The sequence below is a fragment of the Polistes canadensis genome, unplaced genomic scaffold (assembly GCF_001313835.1).
Source record: "Polistes canadensis isolate GaletaPanama2010 unplaced genomic scaffold, ASM131383v1 scaffold_71, whole genome shotgun sequence".
NCBI classification, from domain to species: Eukaryota; Metazoa; Arthropoda; class Insecta; order Hymenoptera; family Vespidae; genus Polistes; species Polistes canadensis.
In genome coordinates, this window is record NW_014569618.1 from 546,284 (window position 1) to 568,749 (window position 22,466).

Consider the following 22,466-nt stretch of genomic DNA (forward strand, 5'->3'; position numbering starts at 1 on the left):
TTTTCGATTAATATCATCGTTATCGTTATTATCCATTATTATTATTAATTAATAATAATATTATTACTATTGTTATTTTAATTCATTTCATTTTATTTTATTTATTTATTTTTATTTTTTATATTATTATTATTAATATTATTATTTTTATTATTCTTACTCTCGGGTTTATTTTTTATTTCACTCTCGAACGAGTTAGTTATTATGTGGTTTTGCTCGTGCGTTTGATACCTTTTTTTTTTTATTATTATTTCATTCTTATATTATTTCTTTTTTTTCTCTCTCTCTTTTTTCCTTAGTCGTATTATTTTTTTTTTTTATGCTCTCTCGTTCGTTCTCAATTTTTTCGTTTGGTTTTGTGTGTGTCCTCGTTAATCGTCAATTTGAATTATCTTACTTCTTATCGTTAGGTAGATAGGTTATTTAGTTAATTATTTAGGCTCGTTTTTAGAGGCGATCGAAGACAAAAACATTTTATTATGTTTTTATCGAAGATCGAACAAACGTTCGTCTAATGTACTCGATCATCATCTTTTATCTTTCATCTTTATGATTATTTATTTCTTTCTTTCTCTCTTTCATTTATTACTTTAATATTTTTTTAATTGAATGCTCCTGCATCACCTACCACCATTCACCACTATTTTTATTATTTTTAAACCGGCATGAATATTTTCGTCATCTTTTATCATTTTTTGTTTCTCTTTACGCGAACCATTTATTTATTTCTTTTTGTTTGTTTTGTATTTTCAATGACAGAACGTAGCGAAAGAATTTTTCTCCCTCTCTTCGCGTTTTTCTTCTTCTTTCTTTTTTTTTTTTTTGTTTTTTTTTTTGGGGGAATTTATAAATATCGTTTTATAGATTTTGAATTGATATCGAGTTGTTACACACGTTTTGTTTTATTTTATTTTAATTTTATATGATTTTATTTTATATTTCAATTTCATTGAATTTCTTTCGTAATATTCGTTCTGTCTCTCGTTCATTCATTCTATCTTTATCCGTGTGTACGCGTCTCTGTGTGTGTTTTTAATCGTTCAATGAAGAAATACACTAGTGACGGATCTGGTGGTATGTGGGGGCAGGTCGGGGGCCTCAGCCGGGGCCCCCTCGTATCCCTATGCGCTCAGGCCCATTCGATGAATCTTCGCTGATAGAAAATTATGTAGAACGAAGACTATCGGTTTCGGACAACTTTCTAAATCCAATTCCTGTTGAACATACAATGTTTATTAATGTTTTACTTTTATTCTTATGATACGCGTTAATAAAAACTATAATTTAATTTATTTAAATATAATTATTTCTGTAGGATTCGTGAATTAATGAAACAATTGTAAAGTTTGACAAATATTAAATGATCAAGTTGCTGATAGAAGTCCCTAGTAAGGTACGAAACGTACAACTAGTTCAAAATAAATTGTTCATAAGATTTAACAACCGTCTAAAATTCACTTTGAGACTTATATTAATAATATATTTCTGGACAAGAATATTGATAATTAAGTTAAAATATAAATTTAAAAATATACGCACAATTTCACCATCCTCCCCGCCAAAATCTAACCATAGTAAACGTGCCCCATCGTCGGCAGACATTTTCAGTTTGTCGAAGGATCTTTTCCAAAGAGGAGTTGGTGGTGATCCAGGACTAACGCCGTTTCCAATGACGCCCCTTGTCCCAGTAGCGTACAACGAGAATCCCTCTTCGTGATTGACGACCAACTGGCAGGCTTTACCCTGCCACGTGCACCCTGCAAAACAAAAATAAAGAAAAACAAAAAAACAACAACGATAGGGAAAAGATGAAAAAAGAAATACGACAGAGAAATCCGTCCACCGGTTCGAGCTGGTTTCTCCTCCCCCGCCCCTACGTGATTTAAAGGGTTCCCAATATTTTTTTCCGCCACTTCGAACAAATTATTCTTGAAAAAGAGAGAGAAAAAAAAAAAATAACACGAAGAAAGATAAACAAAAAAAAAAAGGAAACGAGATAAAAATTAATTTGATGACATTTTTGTGGTATCAATTAATATTGATCGTTTAAAATTCATTTATAATATTTATATTAATTCGCTTGTGATTAGTTTTATTCTTATCTTTATATGTTCTTTATTTTTTTCATTATTTATATATTCTCATTTTTGATAAATTTATTTCATTATATTTCTATTATTTCTATTTTTGTTAGAAAATTAATAATTACGTTAATGATACACATCGAATTCATTAATATGTATAAATTCAAAATAAAAGATTATTAAAATTATCACGATATTGGTATCAAAATTCTTTTCTAATCTAAAAAACAAAATCAGTATATATATATACATCTAATAATTATTAATACTATTAAAATAACCATAATCGGGGGGTATTCCAATCCTTATTTATCTGAATTACAAAAAAACAAACTTATCCAAGCTCAATTTAGATCGTAAATAAAACCATAATTGGTATCGAAATTCTTGCTAATTGAAAAAAAAAAAAGAATGCACATACTTAATCAACTATAGAAGAGAGTGTATCTGCCAATAACCATAACATTTACCCTACTACAATTTTATTTTATTTTTCTTTGGTTTTAAAGTAGAATGGAATCGAGCGAGAGGAGGAGGAGGAGGAAGGAGGGTACAGTGGTAAAAATCCATGGTAAAGTTTTCCCGGCAATAACATGCATATATATATATATATATATATATATATATATGTATACACAGAACCTCGAACATTTTTACGACTCTTTATCGTCCTCTTTTCCTCCTATCCTCTTTTCTCTTTCTTCTTCTTCTTTTACTTCCCTTCACAACCCTTCCCTTTACTTCTAAACCATCCCTATTTCTCTCTCTCTCTCTCTCTCTCACTCTTTCTTTCTCTCTCTTTACTCTCTCATGGGGGTAGAGTTTATGATCGATGGATTCGACGAGTGGCGAACAAAAAGGTTTCCTGCGAAACGGGCATCCATCTCGATTTATTATTGCCGTTCATCGTCGAACGAGAAAAGAAATTAAAATTCATCGAAGCGAACGGTTTCGAATCGTCGACGAGGAGGTGGAGGAGGAGGAGGAGGAGGAGGAGGATGGTTCTTTCGCTAAAAGAACATCGTGATAAACGACGACGAATAAAAAAAAAAAAAAATAGCGAGAAAGATAAAAAGTAGAAAAAAGAGTGAGAGAGAGAGAGAGAGAGGAAAGAAAGATAAAGAGAGAGAGAAAAAAAAAAAAGGGTTTTGACTTAATCGTTACGTTCTTCATTCCTTACTTTCCCTTTTCTTTCATTTTCTTTTCTTTTCTTTTCTTTCTATCTTTTTATTTTATTTCGTTTCCCTTATTTCTGTTTCCTTTTTTGCGCACCCTTTGTGCGTTTTTTATTTTTTATTTTCTTTTTTTTTCTTTTTTTATTTCTTCTATCGGATTTATTTACAGTTTAAACCCTTCGATTTATTTGTTTCGATTTATCCGAGAGCTCGGAGATATCCAATTACATTTGCATACTTTTATCATTCGTTTCGTTCCTTTTTTTTTTTTTTTTTTTYTTTTTTTTTTTTTTTTTTTTTTTTTTTATGTAAAGAAAAATAAAATCTTTCAACGTAACGATAACGGATCGACCGAGAATGTTCGATAATGAAAAATTGTTTGATTGGCGGTAAAACAGTTTTCAGTTCTTTGTGAAAGATATTTGAAAATGTAGACGCGGGAAAATTATGTTTGCAATTGAATGAATTTTTTGTTTTAACGTTTTGTTCAATCCGGGGATACCAGTAATAATCGAAAAATATCGAAAAGAAATCCCGAATATATATTTGTAAATATTTTCATTAGAACATAATTTTGATATTTTACGTATTAAAATTACATATCATTTTTTTTCACATTTAGTGTTTATATATTTATGTTTATGATGTTAAACATTATTTTAATTACTGCAAATATTGAAATGTTTTTTTTTTTTTATTAAACTTTGACGAAAAAATCCTTTCCCGTCGAATTAAAAGTTTGTGGTTAGTAATTAAAAAAAATGTTTCTTCACATGTAAATTTTCTCAAATATTTTTCTTTTAAATTTAAATATTTCAAATGAATTTTCTTGTTTTTCTTTTTTTTTTTTTTTTTTCTTCTACGTTTTACATCCCGAGTATGCATATTTACATAAACCGTTCACGTAGTATTATAGAATACCGGATCGAAATGATAGCAATTTGTGTGAATTATTTATGCAAACGAATTAATAACACGTATCTTTGAAAACACAAAACACAAAAAGAATATCGTTATCGTTCGATAAAAACTTATTTAATTATAACGATAGAACGAACGCTTTCATTTCTCCACCCTTTGTCGCTCATCTCGTTCAACGATGCGAATTCGATTAAGTGCAACGACCAACCATTTCATGCGATATGCGTTAATTGCTTCCTAGGAATCTTCTATTTCGCATACATGCACGCGATAATATAATATTATTAATCTTTAGTATCTGATTAAGATTTCGAAAATATTTCAAATTCACGAATTAATTTGATCAAAATCAATATTAAATTCATTCAAATAAATATATTCAAAGTGTTTGAAAAACATTAGGATCAAACCATGTGTTAACACCAAACTTAGCGACATTTCATATATATACTTATTTCTAATAATCGTAATCTTAAAAAATTAGTTAAATTTTAATATAATTAAACGTAGAGATATAATCGATTTAATTATAAATTAATTAATTTAACGATTCGACAAAAATAATGAACACAAATGAAATAAACGTTTTAACGAAGTTATGATAAATCGAAATGAATTTAAAACAAATCATAAATTAATAATGTCAACGTGATATAAATAATTGTGCTTAATCATATACGTGTATTTCGATTGTGTTTAGAAAATGTAAAGATTACTTTACACTAAGGTAAAGTAAAAAGGGTTAACTTACGAACGGTATATTCACGTAACGATGCGGCTGCTGCATGACAACCCTGAACAATCGCCCTTGCCCAAGCTGCCAGATCCCTTCGTGTTTCAGCACGCAGATGATGCGTTACGACGCCGTCGATCGTACCAACGCGAACCGCGAACGTGGCACCGTGCTGTGTAAATCCACCACTACTACTAGCCGCTGCCTCATTTTGTCTTGTCGGTGATGAAACCAATCTGTCAAATTACGTACGGTAATTTAAAGTTAAACGAACCTTCTAAAGTACACGTACCTTATAAAGTACACGTACTTTCTCTTATAAACGCAGCTTTTCATTATTATTTAACCCTCTGTGGGGCCAAATTTTTGTTATAAATTACAACAAAAAAATTAATTGCAACCGAAAATCTCTCAATAATTATTATAAACATATATATGTGGATGAAAAAAATTATTTCCGGTTTAAACAAATTTTATTATACAATAAATTGACTGTGTAACTTTTAGGCCCATATAATGTTTCCCACTTCTGTGTAGAAAAATTGAAATTCTACGAAGTATTTTTTACCTAACGTTAAACGTAAATGTACATTGCATTTTGAACATTTTTTCTGTTGTCTGAAAAAAATTGGCCAATGTACTACTTCATCTTTCCGCACGTTTTTTACTTGAAGTACTGCTGTATTTGGTCTCCTTTTTATATTTTTATGTAATTGTTTATTAACATTGATAAAAATAGAACGCTCTTTTTTCTTACGGATTCCTTTATAGTCCATAGAGGGTTAAATTATCGACACACATATATATATAATCGTGTTAATATTTTGTAATTAATCTCAAATATATTGTGTGTTCGTTGTGAATAAAATTTAGATTATATATATGGACTGTTTACTTTGAAAGTGGTATAAGTCTATTAACAGCCAATAAATAAACATTATTTTAGTTAAATAATAGAAACATTATTGAATTTGATATAATTAATGAATATTTTTAACCCTTCTTTGCATGATTTTTTCTTTTTTTTTTTTTGAAGTTGCCAGCAACAACAAATATACAGTACAAGGGTTTTGAGTACCTTTTTTTGTTGACTAAATATTATGATTGAAATTTCCATCATCGTGCAAAGAAGGGTTAAATTAACTAATATGCAAACCTTTAATTTTCTCGAAACAACAGAAAATAAACTTACACCACTTTCAAAATAAACGATCCATATATATACATACATATATTTCTTGTTTCCTTTCGAAAGTGTAACGTCACGAAAAAAAGTAGACAAAAATTACGAGAGGATATCGAGGAATGTTGGAAGAAACCAGCTACGAGTAAATATTTCAGGTTAGAGGGGGGAGCAGCCTCCTCCAGTGAGTCGTTCTTTAAGCAGACAACCGAAAAAGAAGGCAAAGTTGTCCCCCGGAGGCCGTCAGAAGTGAATGGAAACGAAGATTGAAGATTCTACCGAGACATTGGGCTACGACGTTATATATATATATATATATATATATATGTATAGATATGTATATGAGGATATACATACATACGTCGACAAGACGGACATTGAAAACTTTGAAAAACGTTGCCACCGTTTATCGCTCTACAAACTCACAATCTTTTCCTATTTCTTGATCCCTCCCTCTTACAATCTACCTCTTTTCCCATCCAAATCTTTTATTTTTCCCTCCCTCTTTTCTCGAACTGTTAGGAGGCCGAGGGGGTGGGGAGGCGAAGGTGGGGTGGGGGGGGGAGCGAGTGGTTCCTTCCTTCTGCCGTTGAATCTTTCTCACGATTTACGCTGACGATTCTTTTTCCGTTCTATTTCGACGCCACTAAATCGTTCCTTCTGTTCGATCGTAAAATTTTTGAGATTTTATTGCGTCCAAGATGGATTCTCGATTGGCAAGAAGGATTTCTTTAGCTCAAATTTTACATTATCCAAGATGTGTCTCTCGTTACCATTTCAAGATATTTTTATTTTAAATTCGTTCTTATTCATCTTACTATTATTATTAGATTTTCTCAAAAAAAGAAAAGTATTATATAAGAAGTCGTATTTAATCAATATCGGTATTTTTGTTTTTAAATAAAATTAAATGGTTGTATAAGAAACAAAGAAAAAAGGAAATACATTATATCAAAATGATTTAATGAAATTGTTTTATGAAAATATTAGGATATTCCAATTAAAATTTCTCATACGATCAATTTTTATTCATTAATTATATCTTTAATTATATTTTCCTTTATCAAAATTTATCATACAATAATTGAATTATAAGAAGACATTTCTAATGATACTAATTATATATCAAAATTTCCAAAAATTATATCCTACGGTGCATCACCTTACTTAAAACATGAAAAATAAAAGAACCGCCAGTTCGAGGAGAGATAGATACATTAACTAGATCATAACAAATTAATTAGCACTTTAGAAGGAAACCTTGTTAAGGAGAAATACCTATCCAACGCAATATCTCATCTTAAAATCGATTAAAAGCGTCTATGAGAAATTCAAAGTAGATGAGAAAGGAAGTTGTGTATCATGAAAATGGATAGGGTACTGTGTTACTGCTGTTCGAAACATTCAAGGAAATGTTTCCGACGTTTCAATGCTTCTATAGAGAATTTGGTAACATTTAGGCAACCCTGTTGGAGAATGTTCTTCAACAAACCACCCTCCTTTTCCCATATCCCTTCTTATTCTCTTCTTCGTCACCTTTTCTCTTCTCCGTAATCACCACCATCACCATCACCATCATCCTTATTACTTACTTTTATTTTCTTTTTTGATTATATTCTAATAAAAAATTCAAAAGTAAATTGATAATAATTGGATAAAATTGTATCATAATCCGTTTAAAGTTGCAATTGGATAAGTTTAAAGTTGACGAAGTAATAGTTATGAGTTTGAATTAAAGTGCGATATTCGATCAACGTGATGATTAATAGCTACATTATACGGATACGTAGTAACTTCTCGTTTGTTCGATAAAAACCAACCGACATGTGATATTTCCTATGACGCTTAACTGCCTCAAATCCAAAACGATAGCTTCGCTCTCGAGATTTTAATCAAGCATTTTCGCCATCGGACAATTTTAACCATCCTGTTATAACGAAACGAATGCACTATAGAAATCGGGAAATGTGAGAGAGAGAGAATGAGAACAGGATTTGGCAATTTTTCAAAATATTAAACCCGATGTCGAACCATTGTCGGTCGATGGTAAAATTACGAGCCTTAATCGAATTATTTTTGCGCTAGTTTTCCATCGGTTATTGCGAAATTTTATATTGTCCTGGGAATATCCGTTGGGAATAAAAAGTTATTAACAAAATTTACGTATTTTGCATAAAGGATAGGAAAAGTTTTCTTTTTTCTTTTTTTTTCTAATTTTTAATTTCTAACTATATTTTTATAAACATATATATATATATATATTTTCTCTTTATCCTGAAATTTTTAATGTTTAATCTTGAAAATATTTTTCGCGCGCGAACGACGATGATAAATAAATTTAATATATTCATCGTGGAAAATATTATGAATCTAAACTTTTGAACAATATCATGTCTTGTTCTTGTTCTTTTTTCAAACGATAATCGATATTCGACGGTAACCGTGAGCGTTATACTATTGAAAACTGTAAAAAAAAAGAACGTTAGAAATGGAGAAGGATAAAAAAAAAAAAGGAAAAAAAAGAAGATAAAGGTAAAGAGAAAAAGACGCGCAAACGTATACGCAAGAAAGCAAAATAAAGATAAAAATGAAAGGAAAGAGATTCGAGGTAAAACCCCAAAATAAACAAGCCAAAGTAAAAAAAAAAAAAAAAAAAAAAAAAAAAAAAAATATCTCTAGGTCCCAACTTTCACGTAACATCGAACAAGAGAGCAGTGGCACCATCGCGTATCGGTTTGGGCGACACGGATTTATAGGGATTTCGGAGAGTCGTGACAAGGGAAAGGGGCCAAGAGAGCAAGAAAAAAAAAAAGAAGAAAAGAAAAAAAATAATGCAGCAAACAAACAACGACGGGGGAAAAAAATATCGCGCAAAAAGAAGCGCTCGCGTACACGCGCGGAAGTAAAAAGAAAGGGGAAAAAAAAAAAAAGAAGAAAAAGAAAGGGAAAATAAAAATAAAAATAAAATAAAAAAAAAGAAATAGAAATAGAAAAAGAAACAACGTGGGTGGGAAAGAAAAAAAAAGGGGGGTCTGTGTAGGCAAAAGAGAAAGAGAGAGAGAGAGAGAGAAAGAGAAGGGTGGGACGGGATATTTACAACGTTTCGGGGGTGAAATAAAAATCGGTGAGGGAAAATACGGGATCGTCGTTGAATTCGACTCCAGCTAACGGTCGCATTGGGCTTCGATGTGGCATCTAGCTAGCAACCCTACCCTCGTTCCACCAACTAACCCCTCGTCGTATCAAACCACCCCCGAAACCACCGACAGGATCGAAACAACTTCCACCCCCTACCCACCCCACCCCCCCTTCCAGCTATTCCTCTCGCGTATGAATATCCGGCCACGCGAGTGTTACGTCACGTTGCTGACGTACGAGCTCCTCCGGGTGCGATCAGGTTTCGAGCTAGTTCCCTCTGGAATACAACCAATAAAACCGTTATTCGTTCTTTCTATCTTTCTGCCATCCTATCCTTTCTCTACCAACTCTCAACCCTCACCTGCATACTCAACCTCGCCACCCACCCACCCATCCACCCACTCTTCCTACTCTTCACTGTCTTTCTTGCCATAAGAACACACGTACAATACTTCCTACGTTAGTTTCCTTCCTGAACTTTTTAAATTCGGGCAGAAGAAATACTAGGTTAAGGTATATATATATATATATACAAAAGAAAAAATAAATATTGGAAAGTAGGAATTTTTTTTTTGAAGTTTTCTTTGGTTATAAATTGCTTTGTATTAATGTTTATCGAAAATGTTATGCATGGATATGGATTATTAATGGGTTTAGATTATACATGCGTATGTATTTTTAGCAGAATTGGTATTTTTTTTTTTTTCATTTTTAATATACAAAAAAATTTAACAACATTTTTTAACAAACGTATATATTAATATTATCAATCGCAAATGATTATATTCCATAAAGTAAAATTAAATCAAATACTTTGAAAGTTACTATTCTAAAAAAATTATTCTAATTGTTACGAGTCTAATTCATTGCATGCACTTTTAAAAAAAAAAATAATAATTATAACGATAAACATCGTAGTAAATAGTTAATAATTAAAAAAGCAATAGCATATTAATTAAGCTATAAAAAAGCATAGTAATCGTAGTAAACAGTTAATAATTAAAAGAATAGAAATAAGCTTACTTCGAAAGAGAAGAAAATCTAAAAAGAAAAAAAAAAATAACAAAAAGATAAAAATAAAAAAGATCGATAAAAGTATCGAATAAACATTCGATAACCAACGTCGCAACGTTTATTTCGTATTCTAAGGTAAAATCCTCTCGTAAAATCTTGTGTCTCTTTTTCGTTCGCTAATTTTTCACCGAGTGTCGATACGACACCGGCTATCGAATGGACGACTTCGAGTAGGAAAGAAAAGAAAAGAAAAGAAAAGAAAAGAATAGAATAGAGAGGGGGATGGAATAAAGGAAAAAAAAAATAAAAAAAGAAAAAAAAAGTGGTGGAAAAGAAAAAGAATTCCGAGCTCGGTAAATAAAGACGTTAAACGAGAATGGATGCTCCTCCGTAAGCATAAGCCGAGACTTCACGGTTTGCTGGTTGGAGGGCTTCAAGAGGGAAGTTAGGGAGGGTGGTTGATGGGGATGGGTGGGGGGTGGATGGCTTGTATGGGGGAGAAAAACTTTTTCTCTGGAGTTCCCGTTCTTCCCTTTCTATCTAAAGCTTGGGTGTAAGGAAACGTTTCACTGAAGACAGCCGTGTATCACTTCTGGTTTGTCTCTTAGTCTAACTTTTGCAAAGTCGAAGCTTTTCGTACTTTTTCGAGTAGTATTAGGGGGTGGGAGGGGGAGTGGAGGTAGGGGCCTCCTGCTGCACGGACCCCTTCGAACGGAAATATCTTCTTCGAGATGCATTTATTTTTTAAACCTAGCTTTTTACTCCATTCGTTCTACTTCATGTCACTTCTTTTTTTACATTCTTCTTTTTCGAGATTTCTAAAGTAGGATGAAGTCGTAACTGGAACTGGTAGTTGTTAAATTGAAAACTATTACGATTTTAAGTGTCGTATGTGTGTGTGTATGTTTGAATATGCAAATGAGTGATGAGAATTAATTCAATTTTGATCGATTTTGAGATTATCTATTTGAATGAGATGATATTAAATAATTAATGTTTAATTTAAAATCATTTTGTGATAAGACGAAGTATTAGGTTATATATGCGTTCATAATCTTATATCGATAACTCATATATACGAATATAGTAGCCGAAGAGTTAAAAAAAAGTATGTATATTTAATATATTTTTATTTCAATAAAAAATATTCTCGTTTTTATTTTGCGAAAATTGATTAGCTTATTTCTTACGCGTCTTCTTTTTTTTTCTTTTTTTTTCTTTCTTTCTTTCTTTCTTTCTTTTAAAGTGGCATTTTTTTTGGACTTTAGAGAGACAATATAAAGAGAGTTCATTATAGAGAGACAGGGAGAGATAAATTACGTCACTCTTTTCATAGATCTTTCTTAAAATTTAAAATTAAAATAGACTTAAGCCCGGTAAAACTGCGATCAATCAACTCTCGTGATTACTTGAGACTTCGTTTAGAAGGTTGATTTGAAATTTGTTATTTTCTCGTTGGCACATCGTACGTGATTCATTCAAGCATGCATACATTTATCACGATAATCCTTAACGAATGATCAATCATTTAATTATTTTATTATTATTTTATTATCTCCGTCTGTTCACACAGATTTCAATTATACAAATTGAAATTTAAATAAACACAAAACTAAATCCAGGTTATAGGTAAACAATAGTAAATAGTATTAAATTATTTGTATTTGTTGAATTGGATTAAATCTTTTTAAATGTAAATTTTCTATCATTAAGATTTTTGTTCTATAGGCCGAATTGTAATTAATAGTAATTTTTACAAAATTTTTCTTAAAATTTATACAATGTTTCCAAGTTAATATGATATTAAAATTTTTCGGAATATTTTTGTTCTTTACAAAAAAGAAAAAAAAAAAATATACTTAAAAACGATAAATAGCACAGACCTATTATATTCTCCCTTATTCTTCTATTTCGAGGATTAGCAAGAAAGAAAAAAATTCAGTTAAAATCTCGGTAGGTGAAATTGGAGATTCTAGTGTGGCATTACCATGCGTGTTTTATTTCGTGACTGATGCATACGAGAATAAATATCATCCTGATAGTAGATAAAGTTGAGATGGAAACTGAGAAAATCCAGAAATTCGTCAGGAAAATCTCATCTCTAAAGCACGTAACAAACTGGAAAACTGTCCTAGACACTTTCGATAATAATTAATGACCGCGATACCAGTCGGAGTTTTAATTAGTCCGATTTCGTAATTTGATTATCAAAACTTCTTCTTTCGTTAAATTTTTTCCCCCGAAAAAATTTCAATAATTTTTCTTTTTTTTTTTTTTATTATAACGAAAAGTGGAGTGTGAGAGAATATTACGAATTAAAGAAGCACGGTGAAAAATGAGCGTAAAAGTATATATAAAATAATAAAAAAAAAAATGAAAAAGGAAAAATTATATAAGCGGAGAGTAACGAGATAGAAAATAAAAATAAATAAATAATACGAGAGAATAAAAAGTAAATTATAAATATATTCTTTATATATGGTATATTATTATTAGTTTAATAAATCAACATTAATCTCAGATTTGAATTATTCAATATCCAAAGATAATGAAATGAAATATTCCACCTTAATTCTATCTTACTCTCTCTCTCTCTCTCTCTCTCTCTTTTTTGATTATAACAAGCCAAACTCAAAGGAGCTTCTATAAACTTTACTCCCATAATAATTCTCCTATTACCCGCTACAAAATCTTATACGATGAGATAAAGTAAAAAAGCTCAAAAGACTGGAACAGAAAAAAAGGATGAAAAACAAGTTTAAAAAAAAGGAAAAAAAAACAAAACTAGAAAGAGAGAGAGAGAGAGAGAGCAAAGGATATAGGAATCTTTAACGTTATTTCTCGCAATCGTTTCTATTCCTCTCGATTTCTTTTTCTTTTCTGCGAAGGAAGAAACACGTTCGTTCGATGGAAAGGAAAAAAAAAAAAATAAAAAAATCGAAAAGAAAGAAATAAAAATCGATAGGGGCGTTCGCACGGAACACGCTTGTAATTTATTTATGTACATAGCCGAAGAATTCTAATCGAGTGCGTGTGTTCGTTAGTGTGTGCGTGTGTGTGTGAGTGTGTGAAAAAAGTGGAGGTTAATATAGTAACGATAACGATTATCGATTATTCCGGGGATTAGTCCGAAAGCTTCGCGAGTGTTTAAACTTTATCCTGTTAACAAAAAAAAAATATATATATATATATATGTATATATATAAAACGTACACCTATATCTTCGAAAAAGGAAGAAAAAAGAGGAAAAAAACGAAAGGGGGAGAGAAAAAAAACTGGATAACGAGTTAAAGTCACTCGCATGGACTCGAATGGAACCTGAAAAATCCTGAAATAGAATTAATCAGTCGTGTTGGACTTTAAATACTGCACAGTAAGGAATTTTCTTTTCATTTCTTTTCGCGTTATCATTTAAAATTGATTTTATTCTTGTTTTTTTAGTTCGTTCGTTCGTTCGTTCGTTCGTTTCTTCGTTATTTTTGTCGCGATGTTTTTAATTATTATAATTATAATTTATTTTGTTTATATTTTGTACAATATTAATATAAATATATAAGAACATATGATTATTATTGGTTCTAAATTACTTAATGGACAAAAATTTCAAAATTTTTGTTTACTAATAAAAGAAATAAATTTTTATTAAATATTAAATAATCTAAATTATTATATTATTTATTTTTATTAAATAAAAAGAAATAAACATCTTCGTTACAAAAAATTACAAGAATAAATTAGTTTTATTAAAAACAAAGTCACGAGACGATTGAAATTGCGGAAGAGGGGGGGGGGGAACGGGTAACGCATAAAACATAATATTAATTATAACAAAAACATTATACAACGCGTAAAATAATAGTCTAGTTTATGTTTTATTGACTATTTTTATATGAACAGAAAGTGTGTGTGACACCCTTCAAAACTGTATTAATCTCTAAATTTTACGTTCGAAGTTATCGAAAAATGGCGAATTAATCGATACAGCTTCCAAGTGGACAAATTTTGCGAACGAGTTGCAATAGTTCGTTCGTTCGTTCGTTCGTTTATTTTAACGTTGAATTCGAATTCGTTCGTTCGTTCTTTCATTTTTTCGTTTTCTCTTTTTTTTTCACCCCTACCTTCATTGGATTTTCCGTGCCAACGAAGATTCGATAAATTATATGACTGCCGTTGAAAAATATTTCTTCACATTTTCTTACGCAATCTTTGAGATTCCTTCGGAACGAATAAAAAAAAAAAATAGAAAAAGAAATATTGTTGACGCTGTGTTACAACTGATTCTTATTTTTCTTGTTATTCTTATTTTTTCCGATACAAAGAGAAAAAGAGAGAGATAGAAAGAGAGAGAACTGTGCATATAAAATCCCTACCTTGCAATTTATTTTTTTTTTCTTTTTTTTTTTTTTTTTTCTTTATTAAATTCTCCTAACTCGACACTTTTTCTCTTTTCCTCTTTTCTCGATAGTTGGAAAAAATAATTATAAAAGAAATATAAACGCGTAATGATCAACCCTTTATCGTTTTGCTATATTACGCTTCATAATTATTGTTTTTTTTTTTCTTTATAAGAATTTGATTTTCTTTTTTTATGATTTCAATGAATTTTTATAGGATTGTTATTCTCACAAATGAAATTTTTCATATATATATATCATATATATGTATTCTATGCGTATATCTATGATCCTTCAAAAACCCTTTTCTATCTCATTCCTTCGTATTCGTTTTTTGTCACATGTCGTTGTGAATTTATCGTTTAGAACCGAGAGAAAGAACGGCTACGTTTGTAAATCTATAACAATCGAGCAAATGGCGACAGTGGTTTGAAAGCTCGCACTGAGCGCACGTTAATCCAAATTGATGGCCCCGTGAACGTTCGATGCTGATAATACAAAAAAATGTAACTACGAAACGAAACGAGCGACGAGAAGAAAGGAACGAGAAAACAAAGCAAAAAAATAAAAAAAAAAAAAAAGAAGAGAAATAGAGAAAGTATTAAATCATCAGAAATGAATTCGAATAAAACGATTTCACAAATAATTTTTTTATTAGATATTTATACATATAATATATATAATAATAATTTTTAATAATTTTTATTTCATTATATATATATTAGGGTGAATCAAAAAAAAACTTTCATTTTTTTTTTGGATCTGACACACAAAAACTTGTTGCTAGGCACCCAGTATGGGCTCTTAATTTTAATAGGAAGATCCTCCTCATCGCGGTTTTTTATTTTTTTCTCAGTCCAACGGAAAAAAATTCATACCTCCTCATTAATTGATTATACGACAAAATGTTTTAATCAAATTTTGTAGGAAATTCAATGTTCTACAAAAAAGGTATCTTATGTTTTTTTCGTAAACCTCACTATTTAAAAGATATTGAAGATTTGATAATAATTATTACTCAGTCAGTAACAAAATTCATAAACAAAAATGAAATTTGTCTTAAAATAATCAAACTAAAATCTTCTAAACTAACTAAAATCTATTATATATATATTATTTAGATTAATATGAAGCCCTTTAGATTGTAATTAATAGATAATTAATATTAGTTGAAAATAGTAGATAATATCAATGAAAATGAAATTACGTTGGTTGCTTATCGCTGACGAACCAGAGCCAAATTCGTAGGCCATTTTGAACGATATCCATCTTCGAGGTTAGAACATCCTTGGAGATCGTCCTTGAGGAAGCACGTTAAGCTAGTGCAGAGGTTCGCTGTGAAAGAAACTTTATCGTCCCTGTCAGCCACGATGTAGACGAATGGCGCCCTTAGCACCCTTATCTACCAGCAATTTTTACGCTCGTTCCTTCTATCCACCCTCATAATCCTCCTTTCCCACCTCGCATTCCCTCTTCCACCATCCTTTTTCCTCTCTCATAGATTGTCTTATATTATTTTTATTTTACAACACACTGCCACGGTAGGATTTTTAAGGTAAAATCTGATTTATTTAGAATTAATTTTTGTCGGCTCTTGTTATAATGATTAATTTTTCTTCGTTTATATATATTTATTGTTTATTGTTTATTATCAATCATTGTTATAAGGCAGGATGAATGTAAGACAGCATACAAATTTTAATTAATTATCAAATATGTTAACGAGACACATTTATATTAATATTTTATTTAACAACTTGATCGTTACACTTAAATCTTTTTCTTTATTATTATATATATATATATTGATATTGTGTAATTAATAATAAAATGAATACGCACATGATGCATAATGTTCGTTTAATTTTTTCTCTCATATATAATTAAATGTAAATATATATTTTTTCCGTTTCAAGCAACACGAATATTATTAGCCATATTTATCTTCCTTTACTATTGGATTGGTAATTAAGTGATTGCAGATTTTTTGATTGACAACTAAATGATACTTCCTCTTTAAAAGTAAGAATGAAAGTGAGAAAGATTAGGGAGGGGATGTTTCTTTCATCATCGAGAAAATAAATATTGTTGTTTAAATTCTTAATTGATATCAAAATATGCCGATCTTTAAATGTTCAAATAAACACCCTCGCTTAGTTGAAAACCCAAAAAATTGGCACATTGTAAATTTATTTTAATAATTTCTTTATATATATATTTTTACTTAAGTATTTATTTATACAAAGAGAGATAGAGATATATAGATAGATATAGATAAAAAGAAAGAGAGGTTGGTTTGTAGGTTTTTATTAAAATAACCATACTCGCTTAGTTGCCAACCAAAATCCAATCCTCAATAACTTACAATTAGTTGCCAATCTACAATATTTATTTTTCTTTTTTTTTTTAAAACGTAATTATTAAAAATATCGTTATATTCTTGATAATTCTTCAATTTTCTTTTCACAAATAATTACTTTTCTGTATTTCTTTTTCGAGAGCAGAAAAAAAAAAACAAAAAGATTTCGTATTAATTATCGATTTATTTTCCTATCGAAGTTATCGTAAATCCGTCAAATTGGAGATTAAAACTCAATCGAAAATAAATTTTTTACGATAGCAAATGGAATCACGGTGGTAACGAGAGGATAGAAAGGACCTTTATCGTTCTCGATAGTCACTTAATACCGAGATTTCAAGCATTTTCTTTCCACTTCTATTTTTTTTTTGTTCCTTTTTTTCTTTTCTTTGTTTTTTTTTTTTCTCTATCTTTTTCTTTCTTTCCTTGCAACGAGCGGAAACTCGAAACGATTGCGGTAACGAAGCTCTATCAAGCTGCAGGTATACCTATCATAGGAAGGACGAGATGGAAGGGCTCGAACCGAGGTTCAAGGTAATTCGAACCGGAAGAGGATAGCGCGGGAACGGATTTAATCGAATTTTCTTGCTATCTGATGTCTTCATTAAGCGCTTGGGGTCAAATAGATGATACCCTTCGCGCGTTCGTTAATAAAAATGAAATATTATATAATTTCAAATTCCAATGTTATAACGAACGTGTGTATTGCCCTAATTTATAATATTTAAACTATAACTTCGTTAAAAATTTATTCGAATTATTAAAATGATCCACTTGTTAAATGATTAATTTTATTAATTAAAATAAATCATATTATATAGATATTTTTACGAGTTAGTATTAACTTACTTTTATTTATTTATTTATTTTTTTTCGTTGAGAATAAGTATAAGACGAATATATTTTCAAACAAAAAAAAATTACAATAAAAATTCGTTCGTTCGAATTTTCAAAGAACCTATGATTACAAATATATACTATCACGAACTCTATATATAATATATCACGTATGTTTAATCTGCTACCAGAGATCAGTTGTCCTACTGTTGTTTCCTATTGAACAGAACCCTTAGAATTGAGAATCTACTACTATCGACGATCACGTACGTACCAAAGCAAGCATTCCGAATGCTGTAGTCGTACGATGTGTCTAGCTTTGCCTATTCGAACGTAAAGCACAGTAACGAGTAAGTATTCTACGTTTTACTTCCATTTCAGTAACATTTAATGAAGAATAGGTTAGCCGATATATAACAAGTCAGTAGGAACATTTTCACTTTTGACCAGAATCAACATTGAACGGGGGATTTATGTTGTTCGGTTATGAGATTGAAGGAAGGGGGGGAGTGAGAGGTGGGAGGGGAGGGTGGAAGAGAAGAGAGTTAGTTAGATTGCTGGTAATAATCGTGAACACGAACGAGAAATTCACCCTCTCGAATAATCTTCGTAAAGGGTAAGAGAGTAAAATGCTCTTTCTATTTCTATCTTTCTCTTTCTCTCTTTCTCTCTTTCTCTTTCTATGTTATTTGCAGATCACGTACGAGCTCGAAGCCTCGCTCGGAGGTTTGTTTGACGAGAATAGCCTGGCTCTAACGATTAATCAGTTGCTATTAATTAACCCGGAATCGGTTCCCTTCCTATCTAGCTTTCGTCGACGTGCTCGAGGCTCTTTTCTCTTCAACCCCTTCCTCTAGCACCACCCTGTCGAACATATACGCACGTATAGGATGGAACACATTAAATGTTACAAATTGTGTTTTCTCCAAATAACGCGAATTAGATAATGTTCAATTTTATCAATGTAATTCGTTTTAATAAGAATATTATTCGTACGAATCAATATATAATTGTTAGATTTAGACAAATTTTGTTCGAATCGTTTAACCCTTCTTTGCATGATTTTTTTCTTTTCTTTTAAAATAAATCAGGGTAATGTAATTAATGCTCTAGATTGAAAGAAAAATATTTTAAAAAAAATCCTAGTGCTATTTGTTGACAACTGCGTTTTGTTGTACGCTATAGTCGCTTAAAAAGTTGCCAGCAACAACAAATATACAGTACAAGGGTTTTGAGTACCTTTTTTTCTTGACTAAATATTATGATTGAAATTTCCATCATCATGCAAAGAAGGGTTAAAGTTATCCTAATTCTTATAGATACGTTTATTTATTAATCATATTTATTATTATATTTAATTTAAAGTAACTTGAAAAAGAGAGATAATTCTTGATAATATGGAAAACAATATTATTTTGTAATTAGTTAAGTGAGACCGTTATAATATTGTATATTCATTCAAAAGTTTACCACTTTTGTATATAGAAGCCTTTTAATATAATAGTCAAGAATTTTTCCTAACAATACGTTTTAATTGTTGATTATTAAAGGAAAAATAATGTTTATCGGTAACCTTCCCCCCCCCCCCTTGTGTTTCATTATATTTCAAGTAAAAAACAAGAGTGAAAGAGAGAGATTGAACTTTTCTCGACAAGTAGAAAAGAGGAAACACACTTTGTAACGTAACGTACTTTGAAGTGGGGGACCACTCCTACGTATGAACTTTTTTTCCACGAAGTTTTATAAACCAACACTTAGAAAGTACGCGTCAGAGGCCGTTAATTATGATCAGCCACTTGGTTAATCGCTTTTCTCTTTGGTTCTTTCAACAACGTTACTTTCACTAGGTTGTGTTATATAGTAGTACATATTTAGTAGTAGTAGTAGTAGTAGTAGTTTGCTGCTAGCTAGTTGAACAGCAAGTAGTAGAAGCACCAACATCAGCACCAGCACCAGTACCAGTACCAGCACCAGTACCAGTACCAGCACCAGTACCAGCACCAGCACCAGTACCAGCAACGACGACGACGAAGACGACGATAACAACAGAAGCGGTATTCTGTTGTTAGAGAACGGAAGGGTTGACGTGTGTAAACAGAATCCTGAGTCATTGGTATACACGTTGGTGGTAGTCGAAGAGGGATACACCTAAGCGATCGTAGGTTAGTAGCCTTTCAAATGGGAGGAGTAAAATCCCTCACGTATTTATCGGACGCTTTACTTTTTGATCTTATAACGCTTTACTTTCTTGATATTATTATTTTTTCCTCATGGTTTCTTATTATTTTTTATTTTTTTTTACTTTTTATTTTCGTGTGTCTGTCGTTTTTAAAAAAAGCTTAATATTTATGCGTGCTCGCGTTTATTAAGGCGGTATTAATTATTAATATTATTTGTTATATGTAATATTGTTTGTATAAAAATGTCAATATTATTTATCTATTTAAACAAAATTTTTTACAGCTAAGTCTTTTCTTACTTTTTGGAACTTTTTTTTAATTCCTCGTCTCTCGATTTATTTTATAATCTTCATTTTATTCTTCGATGTCTCTCTTTTATGTTTGTATTGTTTTAATGCTTAATACTTTTAATAATACATGATACAGTTGCTAATATATCAGATGTGTTGATTATGAATTATTATACAATCGCAATCGATCATCAATTATTAATGTCAATATATAATATACGAATTTGATAATAATATTTTTTAATTAGATTAGTTTCGGGGGTGGGGAGGAAGGAGGGACTTACGTTTTAATTATTCCAATTAAAAGCTTTAACATAATTGTCATATAACTTTTAATTAGATTATTTGTTGAACCCTCAAAAAAAAAGAAGAAAAGAAAATAAAAGTAATTGATTAACAAATAACATAATGAAGTAAATATAATAATAATAATAATAATAATAATCGAATGAAAGTGATACGTGTGGTCAATATGGGGAAACTCGCTTGATGACGATCAATTAACGCAATAGTGCAATAGAGGTTGCGTTTTAGAAGAGGTGGGAGGGGTTGGGGGGAGGTGTGGGTGGTAGTTGGTGGTGATTGTAGAGAGTGTTACTGGTATAGAGAAAGCGTCGAAGCGAAATATCGTCGTTTGTACACGTAACGTTTGTTGCAATGGTACTATAGTAGTTGGCAGAGTACTAATACAACTACTACTGTGTTACTATTATTGGATGTATAATAGTCTTAATTAAAATGGCGGTCTAACGAACACCGCTAACTGCGGTAATCCGACGTGCCTCATTGGTAATCCCTTGGCCATACTGACGAACACGAATGCATAACGTTGCTCTCCTTCCTATCACTTTCCCACCCCCTAAATGTCACTCTCTCGTCATTCTCCTAGGCACATCACTATATCCCATAGGAGACTTCTACCCTACTACTACTACTACTACTATTCTACTCCTACGATTACACGCTAGCTAGACAATCGTTATTTAAACGTCATCGAAATCGCAACGATGAAACCTGAAATCTAACACGACAGTGACAAGAGAAGTTAGAGAGAGAGTTAGTTAAACGTCTTCGAAAGGGGCTCTCCCACCAACCATTCCGATAAGATTTATTTCAATGATAATGATATTATCCATGGTAAAACGATAAGTTACGATAGATTTGATTTTGTATAAATTTAATGACAGAATTATCAATATTGTTTTTCATTTGTCTTAATAATGTACACGTTCTTTTTTTTTATTTATACGCGATTATTATCGATTCTTTTTCTTATATATGACAATGAATTTTTTTTTTTTTTTTTTTTTTTTATTAAAAGTTCACATCATCAATTAACTCGTTTAGAATTTATTGTAGTGTGATTTGGTTAATTATATATATATGAAAAAAGAAAGAAGGAAATTAATTTTGATTGACTTACAAAAATGATTATTATTTAAGCAGTTGATTTATAATAATATATTGAAAGATAACGGGCAAGTTATATTTTTTGTGAAGTAAAAAATGTGATTTAAATTATAGAAATGTTACCTTTTGCATGTAGAAAAAAAGAAAGACATTTAATATAAAATTATTAATTATAATGTTAAGATATGTTTGAAATTACCTGGTAGCAATAAGAGGACAAGTAATACTGGGTGATGCCCATGCTTCAGGACTCCATGGTGCACACTCGTAAAGCCTTAATTCTCGTCCAGAAACCGCACCAAAGACGCTACGCCATCCACCTGCACAACCAGTTGCCAAAGCAAATCCACTTCCAACACCTCGAGAAGTACTTGCACTACTTCCGGCTCCATCCTCGCTACTCTCGCTGCTTGCACTTCCTTTCTGTTATCAGATATCAATATCGTATATCGTTAATATCAAATTTAATCTCATCACAAATAAATATATCTATAGATTTATATTTAATAGGAAAAATCAAAGGGAGAGTTAAGTACATTTTTAATATATTTATTATTAATTTTAATTCATTATCATTCGAAAAATTTTAAACGATCACAAAAATATATAAATCTATTACTTAAGATTCAGATTTATAGTATACTTCTTTTCTTTTTTTTTTTAATTATATAATTAATTGAAATTTAAATTTAGATATATGCGTATGGGATAATAATATCTCAATTTTATAAAATATTACAAATCAATC

General features: G+C 30.6%; 1 protein-coding gene across 1 annotated transcript in view; it reads right to left on the minus strand.

Moving 5' to 3' along the window:
- Positions 1 to 279: 279 nt before the first annotated feature.
- LOC106786296 (beta-1-syntrophin-like) overlaps positions 280 to 22,466 on the minus strand; it is a gene marked incomplete at its 5' end in the record, with an annotated part of 134,046 nt that continues 111,859 nt past the window's right edge. The window contains 4 exons of the mRNA XM_014747505.1: positions 280 to 1,214; positions 1,540 to 1,757; positions 4,932 to 5,149; positions 21,918 to 22,141. Of these exons, the coding sequence (XP_014602991.1) occupies positions 1,122 to 1,214; positions 1,540 to 1,757; positions 4,932 to 5,149; positions 21,918 to 22,141 (753 nt within the window). The remainder of the gene's footprint in view (positions 1,215 to 1,539; positions 1,758 to 4,931; positions 5,150 to 21,917; positions 22,142 to 22,466) is intronic.